Source organism: Chiloscyllium plagiosum, chromosome 6 (assembly GCF_004010195.1).
Source record: "Chiloscyllium plagiosum isolate BGI_BamShark_2017 chromosome 6, ASM401019v2, whole genome shotgun sequence".
NCBI classification, from domain to species: domain Eukaryota; kingdom Metazoa; phylum Chordata; class Chondrichthyes; order Orectolobiformes; family Hemiscylliidae; genus Chiloscyllium; species Chiloscyllium plagiosum.
Genome location: NC_057715.1, coordinates 86,867,493 through 86,890,157, shown reverse-complemented (window position 1 = coordinate 86,890,157; position 22,665 = coordinate 86,867,493). Strand labels below are relative to the sequence as shown.

The following is a 22,665-nucleotide window of genomic DNA, read 5'->3' as shown; positions in this document are numbered from 1 at the left end:
GATATTGATTTGGACGAACAGCCCATGATCATATTCAATGGCAGAATAGACTTGAAGTGCTGAATGTCCTACTGTTGCTCCGATTTTCTACAGGTCTAATCTGTCTACCGCACAAAATAATTTTGACACTACAGCGGAAATGTAATGGTTATCCTAAAAAGATTAAAACTTTCATCTTAGCAGTGAACTTCACAAACAGATTCTCCTGACAAAAAGTCCATTCAAGCTTATATTGTGGATCGGTGTTATTGCCTATTATAGAATTCACATTTAGCCCACTATACCTTCCTTTACTTCTTCCAGGAGAACTGGGATTAGAGTTGCTGCTGGCATTACTCATAGTTTCCATTCGTGATGACTTGGTCTGTGCCTGTTTTCCTGCTGATGACAGAGGCTTATTTACTGCACCTAGAACATTAGTTGCCTTCGGCTGTGTGAAAGAAAAAAAATGTAATGATTAAATTTGGAGATGCTGACCAGCATCAAATTGTCAATTACAAAATAGCAGTTTTGAATTTCCATTAAAATGAGGTATGCATTCCACTTTCAAAGTACGCAATTTTAAAAAAATCTAAATTTGCTTAAGATTTTTATGGCTAGACAACTTCTGAAAGGTTAAATATATTGGAAACTCCATTAAGCTCTACCCAATTTAATTACATTATGCAGACATGTGGGGAATTTGGGGCAATTGCTCTGGATCTCAACATGGACATATTTTCACCTATGCCTCCCAACAGTCTTAGGAGCAATGTTTAACTTGTTAATGTAACTGTTCCCAAATTCTGTCATGCAATAAACTACGCCTTGTTAAGATAACAAGAAGCTTGTCAGACGCATTAGCGGCTATTGCTCGACCATAGTAAATTAAATAGATTTTCAGCCCCAGTCAAGGGCAGAGGGGGATGGTGGCAGCATCCTGCTTACCCAAAATACCACACAAGTACAGAAGAATTAAAGAAAATTCAAAGGGCCACAGTTTCTGTGGTGTGCAGATTAAAAATTAAAGAAGAATTCAGCATAAAATTTGTAGATTTGTATGAAGGGATGTAGCAGATGTTTACAAGTATATTAGAATTTTTCAAAAATCACATTACCTTGCCAGGTGTAAAAAAGGCTTTCATCTCTGAAGGTAGATAATTTTTGCTATTGTTGAAATTCTGAAAAACAAAACAAAACAAAAAACTTGAGAAAGTTTTTATTTTAAGCAGACTTCACTGGAAGTAGCATTGCATAGTAAACTGGAAAAAATTATGCAATTTTCTACCTTGAAATCAGCATCTGTGAGGTAATCATGTGTTACTCCACAGAAATTCCAAAACAGAAGTACACTTGGGAGCAAAATAAAACACAATATGAATATTCAAATAGAGCTCTCTACCTGAACAACAGAAGAGTTACAAGTTTGAAAGATGTATTGTTCTATTTTGAACTATGAGCTAAACTAAAAGTGGCATATCTTCCTCAAACTTAAAATTGTTGTTGAGAATCAACATGCAAGTGCAAGTTTTGTAATTACCTAATGCTTTCTCCAAACCAACTGGAGCAATTATAATTAATATTCCTTATGAAGCCCATACTTTCAGATAACAACAGTCAGACAAGGGTGTCTGAGCTCCTAATTTTGTGATACGCTGCTACACTCTCCAACATTTTGGAGTATACCAAAGCTTCAATTTCCCTCCAAATTATTCACAATGATAACAACATTTAATTTCAAAGCACGACAAAGATTAAACAAAATTAGTAACAGGCCTACATTCTACTTAATGTCAGCACTGTATTCTAGCAGATTTTATGCAGAATTACAGCAGTTCCCAATTTTCACTGCACATTTCATTTTCAGAATGTTATTGTTAATCATATCTTGCTGAAAACCTTTTTAATGGGCCTTTCATCCCATCAATTCCTCCAATACTATTTCCCTATTAATACAAATTTCCTTCAGTTCCTCCCTTTCACTATACCCAACGTTCCCCAACATTTTTTGGGACATTGCATGTTGAGTCTCAAGTACTGTTTCAAGTTTTTGTAAGATATGCCAGTTTTACCAAATTAAATCAATAGCACGAAACAGATAGGGTCAGAGTGTTGAATTTGTGTGGGTAGAACCAAGGAACTGCAAAAGGTGAAAATAAAATCATAGTTGGAATTACGTATAGGTCTCCCAATGGTACCCGGGAGCTGGGATGCAAGATACACCAAGAGATAGAAAAGATGTGTAGGAAAGCTAAAGTTACAGTGACCATGGGGGATTTCAGTATGCAGATAGACTGGGAAAAATCAGGTTGGTAGTGGATTGCAAGAAAAGAAATTTATGGAATGTCTGCGAGATGGCTTTTTGGAGCAGCTTATGTTAAAGCCCACAAGGGAATGGGCAATACTGGACTTAGTGTTGTGCAATGAGGAAGACTTGATAAGAGAGCTGAAGGTGAAGGAGCCCTTATGAAACAGTAATCACAATATGATGGAATTTAATTTAAAAGGAAGATGATAGAATCAGAGGTAACAGTATTACAGCTAAATAAAGGCAACTACAGAGGCCTGAGGGAAGAGCTGGGTAGAACTGACTGGGAAAAGAGCCTCGCAGGAAAGTCAGCAGAAGCAATGGCAGGGGTTTCTGAGAGTAATTCAGGAGACACAGCAGAGATTCATCCTGAGGAAAAACAAACATGGTACGGGGAGGATGACTAGGGAAGTCAGGGACAGCATAAAAACAAAAGAGAAAGCATATCATGTGGCAAAGGACAATGGGAAACCAGAGGATTGGGAAGCTCACAAAGACCAACAGAGGGCAACAAAAAAATGAAATAATGAGGGAGAAGATTAAATAGGAGGGTAAGCTAGCCAGTAATATAAAGGAAGACAATAAGAGTTTCTTTAGATTTATGAAGGGCAAAAGTGGACATTGGGCTGCTGGAAAATGACACTGGGAGAGGTCGTAGTGGGGGAACAAGGAAATGGTTATTGAACTGAATAATTATTTGGCATCAGTCTTCATGGTGGAAGACATGAGTCATGTCCCAAAATTTCAAGACAGTGAGGGGACAGAGTTGAGTATGGTGGCCATCACCAAGGACAAGATGCTAGAAAAACTGAATGGCCAGAAGTTAGTTAAATCACCTGGACCAGATAGACTGCACCACAGAGTTCTAAGGAAGAGAAAGCAGAGGCATTAGTGGTGATCTTTCAGGAATTGCTAGAATCAGGGAGGGCTTCAGAGGACTGAAAATTGTTAATGTGACACCCCCGTTTAAAAAGGAAGTAAGGCAAAAGACAGAAAATTACAGATCGATTAGCCTAACCTCAGTCGTGGACAAGATCGTGGAATCCATTGTAAAGGATGAGATTTCTGAATATTTGGAAGCGTATGGTAAAGTAGGGCAAATAGGACATGGTTTCATCATGCCTGACAAATCTGTTAAGAGTTCTTCGAGGAAGTAACAAGCAGGTTAGACCAAGGAGAGCCAATGGATGTTATCTACCCGGACTTCAATAATGCTTCTGATAAGGTGATGCACAGGAAGCTGATTAAAGATAAGAGTTCATGGTGTCAGAGGCAAGGTGCTGGCATGGATAGAAGTTTGGATATCTGGCAGAAAGCAGAAATTGGGGATAGCAGCGTCCTTCTCAGGATGGCAGCCGGTGACAAGTAGTGTTCTGCAAGGCTAAGTGTTGGAATCACAACTTTTCACTTTATACATTAATGATCTAGATGAAGAAATGATTTGTTAGGCATGATCTCCCCTTGATGAAACCATGCTGACTTTGCCCTATTTTACCATACACTTCCAAATATTCAGAAATCTCATTCTGGCTACATCTGCAGATGATACAAAGATAGGTAGCATGACAGGTAGCATGAAAGAGGCAGGGAGGCTGCAGAAGGATTTGCAGAAAGTTAGGAGGGTGGGCAAAGAAGTGGCAGGTGGAATGCAACATGGGAAAGTGTGAGGTCATGCACTTTGGTAGGAAGAATATAGAGGCATCGACTACTTTCTAAACAGGGAGAAAATTCAGAAGTCTGAAGTACAATGATATTTGGAAGTTCTAGCCCAGGATTCTCTCAAGATAAACTTGCAGGTGGAGTCTATACTTCCATTGCTTTGCCTCTAATTTCCTGTTTAATCCCTTCTCCAACATTACCACTACAGTTAGGAAGGCAAAAGCAATGATGGCATTTATTTTGCAAGGACTTAAATATACAAGCAGAGGTGTACTTCTGGTCAGACCACATTTGGAGTATTGTATGCAGGTTTGAGCTCCATATCTCAGGAAGGATATACTGGTACTAGAGAGTGTTCAGAGGAGGTTCACAAGACTAGTCCCAGGAATGAAAAGCTTAACATATGAGGAACATCTGGGTTTATACTTGATGGAGATTAGAAGGAATGGAGGAGGGGGGGTGGAAGAGATCTAATTGAAACATACACAATACTGAATGGCCTGGACAGAGTAGATGTCGGAAAGATGTTTCCATTGGTAGGACAGACTAGGACCTGAGGGCATAGTCTTAGAGCAAAGAAAGTCCTTTTAGAATGGAGATAAGGAGCAACTTCTGCCAGAGAGTGGTGAATCTATGGAAATAGATAGGTTAAGTATCAAGGGTTACAGAGAGAGAAAGTGGGAGAATGGGGTTGATACACTGATCAGCCATGACTGAATGGTAGAGCAGACTCGATGGGCTGAATGGCCTGATTTCTGCTCCTATGTCTGACAGCCTTATTATTTGTATTGGCAATTTCTTTGTTCCTCATTTCTGACTGTAAGGGAACTACATTTGTCTTCACTACTGTTTCTCTCTTCACATTCCTATGGAAGATTTCAGAGTCACTTTGTATATTCCCAGCATGCTTACTCTCATACTCTATGTTCCATCCTCCTTTCCTGAAATCTATCTGTTCCCAATTCTCAAGTCTGCTGCTCTTTTTAGTCCAATTGTATGTCCCTTCCTTGAGTCAAATATTAAGCTTCATTTTCTTGTTGCCATAGTCAGGCCATCTTTCCAGCTTTACTTTTGTGCCAGATAGGAATGAACAATTGTTCAGTTCTTCCATGCATTCTTTAAATGTTTGCCAATGCCTATCCACAGTCTCCACTTGAAGTAATATTCCTCAATTTATCACTGGTGAAATGCACCAGCTATCAATGTAGTTTCCTTTTACTTAGATATAGGACCCTGGTTTCAGGGTCAATTATTCCACTCTCCAATGTTGTGAAGAATTATCATGTTATGCTCATTTTTCCCTGTGGGGCTCAAACAGTTTGATTGCCGATTATTCTTCTTTCATTACAGAATACCTAGTGCAGTATGGTTGGCCTGTTCTTGTTGGTTCATTAACATATTGATCGAGAAAACCATCATCTTGGACACAATGCACGAATCCTTTTGCTATTGCAATATTACTGAATTCATTTGCCCAATCTATATACAATTTGAAATTATGCACAATTACAGCTGTACTTCTACTGCTTTGCCTCTAATTTCCTATTTAGTCCCTTCTCCTACATTACACTAGAGTTTAAAGGGTCTATATATAACTCCCATAATCATTTTCTACCTCGCGGTGTTTAAGCTTTACCCACTGATTCCACTTCGCTGGAGCCAATATCCTTCTTCACTATTGCATGAGTGAACTCCTGAAATAACAGTGCTACCCCACCAGCTTTTCCTGTTTGTCTTTCCTTCCTAAAAACTGAATATCCCTGATATTCAGTTCACATCTTTGGTCACTCTGCAGTCGCATCTTCGTAATCCCAAATATATTATATTTGTCTATATATATTTATGCCAGTAATTCATCAACTTTGTGGTGAATGCTCAGTGCATTAAGACCTAAGGCCTGAAGTCTTACCTTTTTAATATTTAGTCCTGTTCACAATATTTGGTATTGTGACGTTGTTTAAAACTTGCCTTTAAATTCTCCGCTTCTCATTTTTCTCATTTCCCATTCTGTCTTTTGTTTTTGTCCTTGTTTCCCTCTCTTCTATCACCCTCTATTGGATCCCAACCTACTGTAAATTTAGTTTAAATCCTCACCAAACACGCTAGCAAATACTCCCTCAGGGCACAAGTTCTGGTCCTGCCCATGCTTGCACTGGTCCCACCTGTCCTAGAATGGGTCTCAATGGCCCAGGAATCTGAAACCCTGCTCCTTGCAGAATAACTCCAGCCACACAATTAATCTCATATATCCTGACATTTCTGCTTTATCTCGGACATGCCTCAAGCAAGCCTGACAGTAGTCCCTTCTTCATACTGAGGATACATTGCATTGTGTTGTGTTGCACTATGTTAAATGGAACTAATGTTAAAGAGATCTAACAAGTCAAGACTGAATTTCCACGGAGGTACTGCGGATATTAAGCAACAAAATTATTAATTAACCACAACCTGCTAACCTCAAAGTCTGCACATTCTTTAAATTTTCATTACCACCAGCCAGGAGATCAACTCGAGTTCAAAGAAGCGTGTGGCAGGTCAAGTCAGCTGCAGCACAGAGCATACCTTCGAATGAGGCATCAACCTAGGACTATTTGCATGTTAAAGAGTGAAAGCAGTGCGCAAAAACAGGGCTGTGAAATCCACAGATGGTGGACAAACAATTAACAGGAATTGCTGCTCTACAAAAGATCCTCTCCCTCAATAAAATCAAAATATAACAGTTGCTGAAAATCCAGAAAGAGAGAATACTGGAGAAACTCAAGAGGTATGGCAGCATCCATGGAGAGTGAAACATAATTAACGTTTCTAGTCTGGTTTTACTTCTTCAGAATGGTATTTTTCGTTTGTTTCACCATCCTTAAATGACCTTTAGTTCAGGCTAAAGCATTTCAGCCAGAAACGAGACGATGGTCCACATTGTTCTCATCTTGATGTCCGCAGCACGAATGATGTCAATATTCAACCAACTTGATTCATTCCATGTGATCGTCAAGAAATGGCTGGAGGCACAAAAGATGGGTTTTGACAAGATAGTGGCAATAGTACTGAATCTCCTGTGTTCTAGAACTTGCCACACCACTAGCCAAGCTGTTCCAATACAGCTCACAAAACTGGCATTTATCTGGCATTGTGGAAAATTACCCAATTATGCTGTGCACAAAACGGGAAATATAAGGCAAATCTGAACCAAACTACTGCTGCCCTATCAGGCTACTCCCCAGCAATAAAGTGATGGTCAACAGTATTACTAAACAGCACTTACAAAGGAATAATTTGTTCAGTAGCACTGTTTGGCTTCTGCCTGTGCAATTAATTTCCTGGTTTCATTAGGGCCTTGGTCAGAACACGAACAAAAGAGCTGGACCCGAGTGTCTGCCCTTGACATCAAGGCAGTATTCAGCAGACTATGGCATCAAAGAACTCCAGTTAAACTAGAGTCAATGGGAATCAGAGGGTAAACATCCACTGGTTGGACCAATAGTTCGCACAAAGGAAAACGGTTGAGGTTGTTGGAAATCAATCATCTCTGCTTCAGTGCATCCCAGCAGGAGTTCCTAGGTCCAGCCACTCCATCAATGATCTTCCAACCATTACAACTCAGAACTGATGATTGCATCATGTTCTGGGCCAAGCATTAATACACCAACACTGACAAGTCCCTGTTCACTGCAGCAAGAACTGGACATCATCCAGATCTGGGCTGACCAGTGCTAAGTAACATGCACATCATACAAGTGCAAGGCCATGCCAATCTCCAAAACGAGTCTCACCATCTTTCCTCGGCATTCATTAACATTATCATTGGTTCAATCCACCACATCAAAATCACGAAGTTACCATTAAAACAAATTCAACCAACCAGTCATATGCACACTATGGATCAAAAGCCAAGACTTCTACAGTGAGGTAACTCACCTCATGTTGTCCCTGTGCTTGTTGACAATCTACAAAGCACAAACGTGTGATGGAATGCTTTCCACTTCAGTGGATAAATGGAACTCCAAAAGTACTTCAAGAAGCTTGACGCTATCTCAGACAAAGCAACGTGCTCAACTGGCACGGCATCCGCAACCTTCACACTCATGCACATTGGCAGCAGTGTGTACCATCTTCCAGATACATTGGAGCAACTCACCAAAGCTCCTGTGACAGCACTTTCCAAACACATGACCTCTATGGTCTCGAAGGACAAGAACAGCAGATGCATGGGAACATCACTGCATGCGAGCTTCCCTTAAAGTCATACAACATCCTAACTTGGAACTATATTGTCATTACTTAATGCTGCTGGTTCACAATCTTGAAATTCCTGTCCTAACAACAGTGTCTGTGTCCTTGCTTCAAAAGATTGCAACGGTTCAAAACTGCAGCTCACTATCACCGTCTCAAGGATAATTGGATATGGGCAATAAATGTTAACACCCACATTCTCCAAATAAATATTTAAAAAGCTTAATTGGAAGGGACGAGGTGATAATCTAAACCCCAGAGTAAAATTAGATCATTATTATGTTAAAGTAAGATACTCAAACTCAGAAGGTCATAGCAGCAATGGGATAGGAGCTATAGGCCATACTAAGTTATTTTAAAATTTTAGTAAATAAAGTGCAGAACCTCAGCCGTAAAGCGTACTCCATTCGAACACTTTAGACTTGGATGTTTCTGCACTTTCCTGCTAAGTCAAATTGATATGAAGATCCATTCTCATTGATCAAAACAAACAGCAGACAGGGTCAGGATATAGGCAAGGGGCCCAGGTATTGTTCAAGCTGAAAGTTTAACTTGCATGTAAGGCCAAACTACATTCCAGTAATACAACAAGCAAGAACTGAAATAGAAGACAGATTAGAGGAGGAAGAGTAAAGGAAGCAGATGACTATATGATAGCAGGGTGGTTGCTTTTCAAACTGGAGGCCACAAGGATCAGTGCTGGGTCTCCTGTTTTGTCATTAAGATAAATGATCTGGATGTGAACATATGATATTTCATTAATAATTTTGCAGATAACACCAAAATTGAGCCGATGGGCCATGGAGTGGCAGACAGAAGTTAAACAAATGTGAGCTGCTGCATTTTGGAAAGGCAAATCAGGACAGGACGTGTACACTTACTGGTAAGGTCCTGAAGAGTGTTACTGAACGAAGAGACCTTAGAGTGCAGTTTCATAGTTCATTGAAACTGCAGTCGCAGATAGACAGAACATTGAAGGCTACATTTGGTATGCTTGCCTTTATTGGTCAGGACATTAAGTATAGGAGTTGGGAGGTCATGTTGTGGCTGTGCAGGACATTGGTTAGGCCATTTTTGGAATACTGTGTGAAATTCTAGTCTCTCTGCTCTAGGATGTTGTGAAACTTGAAAGGGTTCAGAAAAGATTTACAAGGATGTTGCCAGGGTTGGAGTGTTTGGACTTTTTTTTTATTATTATTTCTTCATGGGATGAGGGCATTGCTGGCCAAGCCAGCAATTATTGCCCATTCCTAATTGCCAAGAGGACAGTTAAGAATCAACCATATTGCTGTGTGTCTGGAGTAACATGTAGGCCAGACCAGGTTAAGGATGGCAGATTCCTTCCCTGAAGGACATTAGAGAAGCAGATGGGTTTTTCCTACAATCGACAATGGATTCACAGTCATCATTAGCCTCTTACTTTCAGATTGTTCTGAGTTCAAATTACACCATCTGCTGTGATGGGATTCAAACCTCGATCCCCAGGACCTGGCTGGACCTCTCGATTAACATCTAGTGATAATATCACTAGGTCACTGTCTCCTCGGTAGGAGAAGCTGATTAGGCGGGGGCTATTTTCCCTGGAGTGTCACAGGCTGAGTTTTGACCCTTTAGAGATTTATAAAATCATGAGTGGTGAATAGCCATGGTCTTTTCCCCAGAGTGGGCGAGTCCAAAACTATACGGCACAGGTTTAAAACGAGAGGGGAAAGATTTAAAAGGGAGCAACCTTTTCACATAGTGGGTGGTGTGAGTGTATGCAATGAGCTGCCAGAGGAAGTAGTGGAGACCGGTACAATTACAACATTTAAAAGGCATCCGAATAGGCATATGAATAGGAAGAGATTAGAGGGATGTGGGCCAAATACTGGCAAATGGGATTAGATTAATTTAGGATATGTGGCTGGCATAAACGAGTTGGACCGAAGGGTCTATTTCCATGCCATTCAGCTCTATGATTCTATGACCAAGCATAGAGATGGTCAGCCAAGGCCCTCCACCTGACCCATCACCCAAAGCTCCACATGCACAAAAACCTTTTGGAGAATGACTTCAAGCAGGTCAGAAATATGTTTGTGCAAGCATGATGTAATGCAATATGATATTTCCTTCACACGATCCTTTTCGGATTAATGCATTAAACTGGAAAAGTATTGCAAGCTGATACACATGTAACTGAACACCTAATATGTATTCATTTGTTTTTGTTAAAATGCAATTAAGATATGTATATTTAGTTATCGATGAGCAGAGAACCTTTTCTAGATAATTAAGTGACACTTACTAAAATTCATCAAGTGTACACACCTTATCAGGATGAGTGAAATATTTAGCAGGTAGGACTGGGTCTTTTGGAGACTCCAGGCTGTATGTCGTACTTTTAGAGATGATAATGTTCATCGCAACATCACAAACAGTGTACAACTTCTAAAAAGAAACACAGATGTAAGCTTTGCAGATTAATTATGTTCAAAGTACATTTAAGTTACCAAGTGGATGTTATCTAGACATTTATCTGAACATAAATAATATTTCTTGATAGTATTGTTAAATGGTTACTGATATAGATATTGACCAAAGTATTCACAGAGAGCAAGCAAGCGAGGTGGTGGTGGGGGGCACGAAAATAGCGTCTGATTGCCGTAGAAGTCAACCTTCTTCTTCTGGAGCTATCTGAACAGCAAATCTCTTACAAGCTAAAAATGTGAGTTCACAGATCAAAAGTGAGCTGTGAGTTACATTAGCAGTTTTCTTTAAGGGTCTCAGGGGCAAACATTAACTAAAGAAAATAGCATCTACGGAACATGCGTGCATTTGGCAATAGTAAACAAATTCAGCTATGCAACTTCAGCAGGAAGCTTAGCTTGGAGATATGGGCAACACTTTACGGTGGTTTGAGTAACTGTTAAGGGTATTGCTGAGTAAGAAGGGGTGGATCTTTCACTTTGATATTGGTAATGATATTCTTCCAATAGTTCTTATAATATAGTTCAAGGTTTTCTTTTCTGCAATGAGCTTAAGTTCTTTTGTTAGAAAAGTACACTGGCAGCAGTATTGAGCTCCATGATATGCATTTAAGTGTATGTTCCATTCTGGAATCTGACTTATCCAATATTTCTATCAGCTGGGAACTTATAGTGACACTTCAACAATGACTCAGGAGTACAAAATTTACAGGGGACTCATCGGATGATGATGAGCCATTTTCCTTAATGGGGTCACTACCGGGCATAGATATAAAATAATTGGTAGAAAGATTAAAAGAGGAGTTGATGAGGAATATATTCACTGGTGGATGTCTGTAGCTTTCTGCCTTAGAGGGTGGTACAGTGAAACACATTCATCACATGTGGTCTTGTATCCTTCGAGCTGCACAGTGGGAAGTCTGGATAACTACTTTTCACCTAGCATACACACAAAGGAACAAATTGCTTTCTTCTGTGCTAAAAATGTCTAAGATTGTTTCAATGTGTTCATGCTTGCATATATTTCAAGTTGCCATTCTCTGACTTGAGCACAGGAGGTTCTCATTAGAACGAACCAACTGGTGGTCATTTAACCTGAGAGTCTAAAACCTCAGGAAGAGGGGAGAAGTTGGAAAGGGAATCCTTCAAGGTAACCTCAGCTGGTCATGCTGCATCTCAGACCAAATGTCCAGCCAACAGAACTGAACGGACCCCTCTGTATATGTTATCACAGTAAAATAACACGCTACTATCTAGAAAATCTCAAATGCTTTATATGAATTATTCAAAATATTTGCAAAATATAAAAGACGAACCTCATTCATCTTTGGGTCATCTGGGCCCTGAACATCTTTTGTTTGCTTTATGTTTTCCACCATTTTTCTGATAAAAGCATGGCTGTTGTTTTCATTCTTAACCATCAGTATTTCAAGCATAAACCATAAACATCTATCAAAAATCAAGAAAGTGACAAATTATCATATTTCTTAAAAATCTAATTTCTGAAATAAGATGAACAACTTCCAATTTTAACAAGACTAAAACTCACATACTCATTTCTGGATTGAAGTGGAAGCAAGTAATAAAACAGCAACTGAAAACTTCCATTTATTTTAAAACTTTCAATACAAAAAAAGTCTTCATAACCAATAACATGACCTATTCTTTCAAGCCAGTAGGAAATCTATTTGGTGGTCATGTGAATCACTGTTCAGCTTTCAAAACATTCCCATGCAATGGCCCTCAAGTGAAATATTACTGGCAGCTTGAAAATTGCAGCTCTCATCTATTTTAGTCAACTTCCTCCCACCTCAAAAGAATAAAATCCTTCAAACGGAAACCACCTCACAACAGTTATGACAATCAAATGACAACTATTTGTATGCAAATAGTTAATTAACTGGATATGACGCAATGTGGGACATTTGAGAAATGTGTTAAGTTTATGTTAACATGAACTCTTTCTTTCCTCGAATTGGCTGGAATTATCATTGCATCTTTTCAGATGCAGTCCCAAATAATAGAAAAGAATAGAAGCAATATTCTGCCCACTACAATTTAAAAAATTCAATCGGTACTTCTTTTAATCTGAAGGGTTCAGTAGCGGTTATTCCTATTCTAGGCTACATTATGGATTTAAGAATATATGTAGGTCCTGTGCTTTACAAGTGTGAAATCTTAATCTCAACATCCAAATCAGAATCAGGAACTGTCCACAAGAATTCCATTATCCAGGACTCAAATACATTTTTTAAATAAAGAAGTTGCATATTAAAATTAGTTAACCAATACATGATTATATTGTCCTAAAGGGATAAGGAAATTATTTTTACTTTTGTCACATTTTAAAAGGTCAACCACGTTCTGACAATTAAGTGTAAAAAATGTGCTGAACCTTTAGCATTTGCTAAATTCTAAAAGGGCATCATGAAAAATAAGTTTTAAGAATGAGAGCTCACTTATTTCAACTAAAACTCCCTCTTTGAGTTTTAAAAGCTCATGGCTAAAAGCAATATCCTATTGTTAAGATGAAAATTAATTCTGACTTGTCATCATTCACAATGTCAACTCTGATTTGTTTCCAAAGAGTCTGCTTTAATTCCAGCAATTTTCACTGCAATGAATAGAGCCATGTTGAGCTAAAAGCGAAATATCATTAGTGAAATGTAAAGAGTGGGGAATACCAACTACATAACTGATAAATTAAATCAAATATGACAATGATGACAGGACAGGTGATGTGTTGTTGCAACATGAGGAAACTGCTGGAAATACATTGGTGATAAGGGTTTGCAGCTTGAGGAACTTTAGATCCAAGGTGAGGAGCTGGAGTGTGAACTGCAGACAGCACACCACACTATTTCCTCAGTGATGGAAATAGCAATGTAGTAGCGGTGGAATGGCATAATGGATACTGTGCCATGCAGCCATGAGCAAAAGTCCTGAAGATTGTGTTGCCTGCCTGATACCAGAAGCAGTTGAATAGTACAGGCTTGTACTAGTTGCAATTTATAAAAACCAAAAAAAAGAGTCTTATTTCAAACACACAAGACTTGACAGGATACATGCTGAAAAGTTGTTTTCCCCGTGGGAGAATCTAGGACCAGAGGGAATCATCTCAAAATAAGAGGTTGCATGTTTCAGATTGCAAGAAGTAATTTCTTCTTGCAGAGTGTTGGAATTCTTATAGAGGACTGTCAAGGCTGGCTGTTTGTTAAATTCAAAGCCGTGATACACAGATTTTAATCAGTAAGGAAAATCATGGATTATAGCAAAAGACAGGAGCCTGGAGTGGAGGATTATCAGATCAGCTACTATCTCACAATGGCAGAACAGATGCAACGAGCGAATAACCTAATTCTGTTCTTACATCTTATGGTCTTATTATACTTCGAAGTAACTAACTGGTTGTGAAACACTGAAGAAGAAATATAAATTAATTAGTTATTGCAATCCTGTTACAATCATGACAGGAACATACAAATTAGGCGCAGATAGTAGGCCATTCAGTCCCCCTGCTTTGCTGTTTGACAAGACCAAAGGAAATGAATGTGACATCAATTCCACCTTCCTGCAACACAGAGGAAAGTCAATATTGTGGGTTCAATTCCCACATTAGTTGAAGGTATCATGAAGGACCCTCTTTCTCAATCTCTCCCTTCACCTGAGGCATGACGATCCTCAGGTTCGACCACCATCAGTCATCTCCCTCAGAGAGAGCAGACTATGGTCTGGTAGGATTATGGCAACTTTACCGATATCTTTTGATTTCCTTGTCAATCAAGAATCATTTCAAAATAGAAGTGCATTTCAATTTTGTGATGAAAGATGTATAATTTATATATACACATACTATCATTTTTGATAATGTGGAGTTCTTCCAGAACAGTAGCCTAAATCCAACATTGATCATAAAGGAAGTGACTGCAGACTCCTGTACTGGTAATGGAAAGCTGTTTATAATTTGGATTTATTGTATGCTAAACATTTCAAGCTATTAGCTTCATTTCCAGTTCAGATGAACGTAGAATTGTGCAACTTATTGAAAAAAAATTATTTTAGAAGACACCGAAGTGGTTTTCAATTTCTCTCCTAGCTGCAGTTCACAGAGGAGGGTAATAAACTTCTGTCAGCATCTGTGGAGAGAGAAACAGAGTTAAAAAGTTTCGAGTCCAATACAACTTCTTCAGAACCAAAACGAGTTGGAAAAAGTTGCTTTTTAATGCTGTTGGTGGAGGAGGAGAAGGACTGAGTAGACCAGATTAGAAGGGTGCCTAGACCAAAAGACAAAGAGGTTGTTCATAGGTTAGACCATTTTCTCTTACACCTTCATGTGTGCCTATTTTACATTTCTATCAATCCTTTCACAACCTCTTTCCCTTTTGTTCTCAAATTTGTTCTATTCACTCCTCCTTCCCATATGTCAAAAACATAACCACCACCTTTTCCAAACTCTCTTAATTTTGAAGAGTCATATCGAACTCAAATTGTTAATTCTGTTTCCCTTTCAACAGATGTTGCCAGACCTGCTGAGCTTTTCCATTACTTTGTTTCTTTTTCAGATTTCCAGCATCAGTGGTATTTTGCTTTTAACAAAATTTCATTCTGTTGTTAAAAAAAATCTGTAGTTTGTGTGGATAGGTTTCAGTGACTAACCATTACATTAACTAACTGAAGAAAACAGAAATGGATGCACAGTAATTTGGGAAATAAGAATAAATATTAAGAGGATTATAAATAAAATGCTAAGTAGTCATAGTCTACCAGACTATGGGGCTGCTCTCAGAGAGATAACTGGTGGTGATTTAGCCTGAGGGTTTCCACACCTCAGGAGAGGACAGAAGATAAAAAGGATAATCCTGAATAGAAACCTCAGCTGGTGCAGGGATTGAACCCATGCTATTGGTATCACTTTGCTTTGCAAACTAGCTGTCCAGCCAATAGAGCTGACCAACTTTAGGATAACATATACAGAATAAGCACACAGATATTGGTTTGTAAACCAACAATTAAGAATTATTTTGTTCACACTGCAATGTAACAGTATAGATAGATGGCCACTTACTCTTTAATATCTTTCAGCTGCTCAATATCCTGCACCTTTACATAATCTGGATCATGCGCAAGGAGGTGAATAGTGTATGGAACAACATACTCAGGTAGCAAAGATAACAGTTTTTCTGCAGTCACATATTAAGAAAAAAATATTGGGTATTAGTTTTGAAATAAAATATTCAGGGAAAAAGAGAAATCACTCAACTACTACAGCAAGTCTAAGTGTCATAAGTTCTGACTTTACTCACTTAGTTTAAATATTTTCCCCTGAGGTGAGTAATGGACTGGTCGCAGGAAATGTCAGTGGTCAGCATCTTTTACAGACAGTCCAAACTTAAATTCAATATATTCCAGAGTAGCTGGAGGGCGTTCCGAAGAGATTTACCAGAAAGTTGCTCAGTAGGGAAGGTTTGAGTTCTAAAGAAAGGCTGGATGGGCTGGGTTTTTTTCACTGGAGCTTAAGCAATTAAGAGGTGACCTTATAAAAGTTTACAAAGGTTATGAGAGATATAGATAGGGTTAATAGCAGGTATATTTTCCCGAGAATGGGGGATTTCAAGGCTCTGGGGCACATGTTTAAGGTCAGCAGAGAGAGATACTTTAAAAAAGATACGAGGGGCAAATTTTTGTTACACAGAGGGCGGTTCATGTGTGGAATGAACTTCCCGAGGAATGGATGCATGAGGGCACAAATACAACGTTTAAAAGACATTTGGATAAGTACATGAATAGGAAACATTTGGAAGGATGTGGGCCAGGTGCAGGCAAGTGAGACTAGCTTAGTTTGGGATTATGTGCAGCATGGACTGTCTATTTCTGTGCTACCTGACAACATTTCTTTCTCATCTCAGATGTCATTTACTTTTTTGCTTACTCTTCAAGGCAATCGCCTCAACTTTGTCATTACTTGCTGCTAACATACAGACCACATAGACTCCAGTTTTACACAGTTTTAACATTAAACTTTTAACTCAACTTTCGTGCAAAGCCACAAAATTTCTTTAAAATTATACAAAAAAAAATTATAATTTATAAAGCTAATAAAAAAATGCTAAAGCTTGTACTAAAATGAATAGATTACTATGCAGTATTAAGCAAGGTGACAACTATGAAGATTTCAAATAATGCATTTTGCACATCAGCATCCGAAGGAAAAGCAAGGGTGCAAGTTAGCTGCTTAGAAAAAAGGTTCCACAGTAGGAGGAAGGAAAAGAGGGAGAGAGGGACAGATCTGCTTTTTCCATTGACCATTCTTCATTTTATATGTTATCTTGATGATCTGTTCAACATTGGGAACTCCATTCAATTTTATATGATCTTCCATATCAACTTATTCATGTGTAATATTTTCAAGCAGGTGAAAGACCATCGAGAGGAAAATTTTCTAACTCGCTCCGTGTGCTCACAAATGTACTGATGCAATCAATACTGCCTGGAAGAAGAGCTTATTAGATGATAAAGTTAATCTATTCGTGAAGCAGCATGCAGTCTCAACTCTCAAACTAAATGGTAATATTTGAATTAATCTCAGAACAGCTTACAACCAATGTGGCCAGGTCAAACACATTACCCAATATAGTGCAAATTGGTACATCCATACTTCATCTTTATGCCCAGACTGACAGGAGACAGCGCTCCGCAGATAAGCAATGATTGATCATTTTTCAAAATTCAATAGATTCTGGAATAATTCCTACAGACTGGAAGCTAGCAAGTGTCACCATACTACTTACGAGGAGAACAAAAGATAAAACAGGGAACCACAGGCCAGTTTGCCTGACAACACAAATAGGGTAAATGCTAGAATCTATTGTAAAGGATGCGACAAATGAACAGTTGGTTAATAAAGGCTAACATTCCCAATTGGATGCTGCTGCATTTGTGAATTGAAGTTGTTTCTAAACATACTTATTGTGAGCATTTCAGAGGTTGTTACAAACAAAGTTAGTAAACCGCATCAAGAGACATCATATAACTGGATTTTCAGGAGACCGAAAAAAATCCCAAAAGGAACAAAGGAGTAATTCTCATGTTGGTAGACTGAATAGTGAGGGACCATAAAGATCAGTATTTGGGCCCCAGTCAGAGTGTATATCAATGATTTGGATATGGGGCTCAAATATAATATTTCCAAGTTTGTAGATAACAGGCAAAATGTGTGTTTGGTAGAAGTAGTAAAGCAGCTTCAGGAGGATTCGGACAGGCCTAGTGAGCAGTTAAGGTATGGCATACAGCATATAATTTGAAAAAAATGTTATGTCTTTCACTCTGGCATGAGGATCAGATGTGCAAAGTATTTCTTAAATGGCAAGATTTGGGAAAAAAATGTAGATGCACAAAGGGGCCTGTACATCATTATTAAGTCAATGAAGGCTAACATGCAGGTGCATCATACAATTGGGAATGTCAGCCTTTATTCGGAGAGGATTTCAGTAGAGTAGTGAAGCCTTACTTCAATTCTATAGGATCCTGGTAAGACCACACCTGGGAGTACTGTACGCAGTTTTTATTTTTTTTCTCCTCAGGAGAATATTACTGCCATAAAGGGAATACAAAGGCTCATCAGACTTTTTCCCCCAGAATGGAGAAAGTGAGGTCTGCAGATGCTGGAGATCAGAGTCGAGGGTGTGTTACTAGAAAAGCACAGCAGGTCAGGCAGCAGCTGAGGAGCAGGAGAATCGACGTTTCGGGCCAGAGCCCTTCATCAGGGAAAATGAAGGGCTCTGGCCTGAAATGTCGATTCTCCTGCTCCTCAAATGCTGCCTGACCTGCTGTGCTTTTCCAGCAACACACTTGACTTTTTTCCCCAAAATGGCAGGACTGTAGTATTAAGAGAGATTGGGCAAACTGGGCAAGTATTTTTTAGGCATTTCAAAAGAATGAAAGATGCTTAATGAAATCTACAAAATACTTAAAAATTTGTTAATGCAGGCAATATATCACCCTGGTTGAGGAGTCTAACACTAGAGGACACAACTTCAAAAGTCTTTGGAATTCTCTACCTCAGTGCTGTGGACACTAAGTCTTGGAGTGTGTTTAAAGTGGAGATTGATATATTTCTGACTACAAATTGCGTAAAAGGTCATGGCTATACAGTGGGCAAAAAGGCATGAGGGGTATTTGGTCAGTCATCATCGTATTAAATTGCAGAACTAGCTTGATAGTCCGAATGGCCTATTCCCAAGACCAAAGATCAAATCTAAACAATTGGTTTTCTTGGACTATATTACCTGCTGAAACCATACCCAGCTCATGCCAATCAAGGTATTTTGAAAACAGTACAGTCTGAAAAAATTGCTCTTCAGATATTGAATGAGGAGAAGTTGTTTAAAATCTGCTCCCGATTTTTAAGCCCACACTAGCAGTTGGTCGATGCATCAACTGCAACCCCCACAACAAAATCACCTTGAGTATATTCTAGCACATCCTATCCCAAAAGGGGAAAGAGGCAAAAATGGCAATAATAATAAAGTGGATACCAAAATAGTACACAATAGCGTCACTGTTAAAAATCTGATCAACCACAACTTCAGTCATCAAGTAAAGCTTATTAAATGCTATGTACCATGTACACTAAGCAGTGCAGCTGAAGGCACCATACAATTAATGGAAATATCCAAAATTAGAATTTTCTTACAATTATCTAAGTAGATAGGACAGTGAAGAGGGTGTTTGGTATGCTTTCCTTTATTGGTCAGAGTACGGAGTACAGGAATTGGGAGGTCATGTTGCGGCTGTACAGGACATTGGTTAGGCCACTGTTGGAATATTGCGTGCAATTTTGGTCTCCTTCCTATTGGAAAAATGTTGTGAAACTTGAAAGGGTTCAGAAAAGATGCACAAGGATGTTGCCAGGGTTGGAGGATTTGAGCTATGGGGAGAGGCTGGGGCTGTGTTCCCTGGAGCATCGGAGGCTGAGGGGTGACCTTACAAAGGTTTACAAAATTACGAGGGGATCCGATAAACAGGCAAAGTCTTCTCCGTGGGGTCGAGGAGTCCAGAACTAGAGGACATAGGTTTATGCCTGAAACATCGACTCTTCTGCTCCCCGGATGCTGTCTGAACTGCTGTGCTTTTCCAGCGCCACACATTTTGACCCTGGAGTCATCTATAGGCCAGACAAAGTAAGAATGGTTGACTTGTTTCCCCTAAAAAAAAACATTAAGTTGAGCCAGATGGGATTTTACAACAATTGATTGATTGTTTCATTGTCACGATTACCAGTGACAAGCTTTATATTCCAGCTTATTTAATTGAACACCAATGTCCAGGATTACTAGTACAATTGCCTTGAACCCTGGATTACTAGGATGAAAGGGGAAAAATATAAGAGAGACCTAAGGGGCAACTTTTTCCACACACAGGGTGGTACGTGTATGGAATGAGATGCCAGAGGAAGTGGTGGAGGCTGGTACAATTACAACATTTAAGAGGCATTTGGATGGGTATATGAATATGAATGGTTTGAAGGGATATGGGCCAGGTGCTAGCAGGTGGGACTTGATAGGGCTGGGATATCTGGTCGGCACGGATGGTTGGACCGAAGGGTCTGTTTCCATGCTGTACATCTCTATGACTCTATAGTTAATATTCTGAAGCATCTTGAATAGCTGCATGCACTTTTTAAAAGCCATTTTTGTTACCTCCGACACACCTTGATTCCAACCAAGATCTTCAAGGAGGAACATTTTCCACACTGAAATGTCTGAATATACTGGTTTAAAAAATAACTACCTGTTTAAAGATGATATATTTCAAGAAAAAAAAAGATACAACACATTCCTTCAGGGAAATAGGAGATGAAAATACTACAACTCCTTGAGACACAACAGGCAATTTTCTTGTCTGAAATTTGTTAATACCTACCACTCACTGCTGCATGTTGCTTTAAATACTCCCTCCGAATATTGATATTTTTCACCAGACATTGTCTGGCATGTGCTCTCCTTTCTTTTGCTGGGTCCTTTGCACAGAGTGAGAAAATTGCCATGTACTCTAGTGGTAGTCGTAGTTTCGCAAGTCCTTTGTTGAGCTTCTGTGCAAATATCTGCCTCACCTGATAACATTCATCCTGTAAAATGAACAATTGCATTGATATTGGCAAAAGAAAATAGCTAAGATTAAAAATAATGAAATACTAAAACTTGTATCACAGCATACTCTATTTTACATTCATCATTGATGCACAACCTCCTCCCCACGTATACAATAGCTAACAATTAGAAGAGCAATGTTTTAAGATTTTACCTTCATGGAACAAATTTTCAAACATACACATTATGCAGTGAAGCAATTTGAAATCAGTTTATTCTTGGGACGTGGTCACACTTGAAAGACACTGAGGGCATTAGGGGCAATGGGGAGGGACAGTAGAATTATGTACTGCTGGACATCAGTGAACCAGATGGGACTTTTATGATAATTTGAAAGTTTTTGGTAATCTGCAAGCTTTCATGGCTGATTTTCACAAATTATTAGATTCAATAAATTTCATAACTTGTCATTACTCAATTTGAACACAGGATCTCTAGGTTGCTAGTCTAGTGCCACCACCTCATGGCAGCCCCTTTCAGCGATATGACCAATTTCAACTGTTTGTAGACCATAATGGCACGTACATAACACAATCTCTCTCTAATGACAGGGTTACTCTATTAATTAGAGCACTTCAGAATTTATCCCTATCAGTTATAGTGCACATTACACAATAAAAAGAAAAAAAACTCTTATGAAAAACTTCTTTGAAAAAGGAAATCTCTCCATAAATATAACTCAAACTCTTTTCAATCTAAACGAAACCCCTTCAGTGAGCCGAAGGCTGCCTCAAGGGCACTGAAAGGATAGGGAAGGTGATTCAGGAGATAAGTGACAGTAATAGGGTGGTTGTTATGGGGGACTTTAACTTTCCTGATATTGATTGGGAAAGCTATAGCTCAAGTTCGTTAGATGGGTCAGCGTTTGTTCAATGTGTGCAGGAGAGTCTCCTGACACAATATGTAGACAGGCCAACAAGAGGTGAGGCCATACTGGATTTGGTTCTGGGTAACGAACCAGGCCAGGTGTTAGAATTAGAGGTAAGTGAGCACTTTGGGGATAGTGACCATAATTCGGTGATTTTTACACCCGTGATGGAGAGGGATAAGTGTGTACTACAGGGCAAGAGTTATAGCTGGGGCCAGGGAAATTATGATGCGGTGAGGCATGACTTAGGATGTGTGGCTTGGAAAAGTAGACTCCAAGGCAAGAGTGTAAATGATATGTGGAACTTGTTCAAGGGGCAACTATTGAGTGTCCTTGATAATTATGTACCTGTCAGGCAGGGAGGAAAGGGTCGTGCGAGGGAACCGTGGTTTAATAAGGAATTGGAATCCCTTGTTAAATGGAAGAGGGCAGCCTATCTCAAGATGAGACGTGAAGGTACAATTGGGGCGATTGAGAGTTATAGGGTAGCCAGGAAGGACCTGAAGAGAGAGCTAAAAGCAGAAAGGAGGGGACATGAAAGGTCCTTAGTAGATAGGATTAGGGAAAACCCTAAGGCTTTCTATAGGTATGTTAGGAATAAAAGAATGACGAGGGTAGGAATAGGTCCAGTCAAGGATAGTAGGGGGAAGTTGCGTGTGGAGGCGGAAGAGATTGGGGAGACACTGAATGAATACTTTTCTTCAGTATTCACACAGGAACAGGGCATTGTTGTCGATGAAAATACTGAGGCACAAATAAGTAGAATGGATGGCTTTGAGGTATGTAGAGAAGAGGTGTTGGAAATCCTGGAAAAGGTGAAAATAGATAAGTCCCCTGGGCCTGATGGCATTTATCCTAGGATTCTCTGGGAAGCAAGGGAGGAGATTGCAGAGCCACTGGCCTTGATTTTTATGTCCTCTTTGTCTACAGGAGTAGTCCCAGAAGACTGGAGGATAGCAAATGTGGTTCCCTTGTTCAAAAAGGGGAGTAGGGATAACCCTAGCAACT

At 39.3% G+C, this 22,665-nt stretch overlaps 1 protein-coding gene across 1 annotated transcript in view; it reads right to left on the bottom strand.

The window, feature by feature from the left end:
- LOC122551064 (sister chromatid cohesion protein PDS5 homolog B-like) overlaps positions 1-22,665 on the bottom strand; it is a 200,162-nt gene that overhangs the window by 25,933 nt on the left and 151,564 nt on the right. The window contains exons 19-24 of the mRNA XM_043692706.1: positions 20,563-20,767; positions 15,707-15,821; positions 11,958-12,090; positions 10,484-10,603; positions 1,098-1,160; positions 285-430 (exon numbers count right to left, since the gene is read on the bottom strand). Coding sequence (XP_043548641.1) covers positions 285-430; positions 1,098-1,160; positions 10,484-10,603; positions 11,958-12,090; positions 15,707-15,821; positions 20,563-20,767 — 782 coding nt within the window. The remainder of the gene's footprint in view (positions 1-284; positions 431-1,097; positions 1,161-10,483; positions 10,604-11,957; positions 12,091-15,706; positions 15,822-20,562; positions 20,768-22,665) is intronic.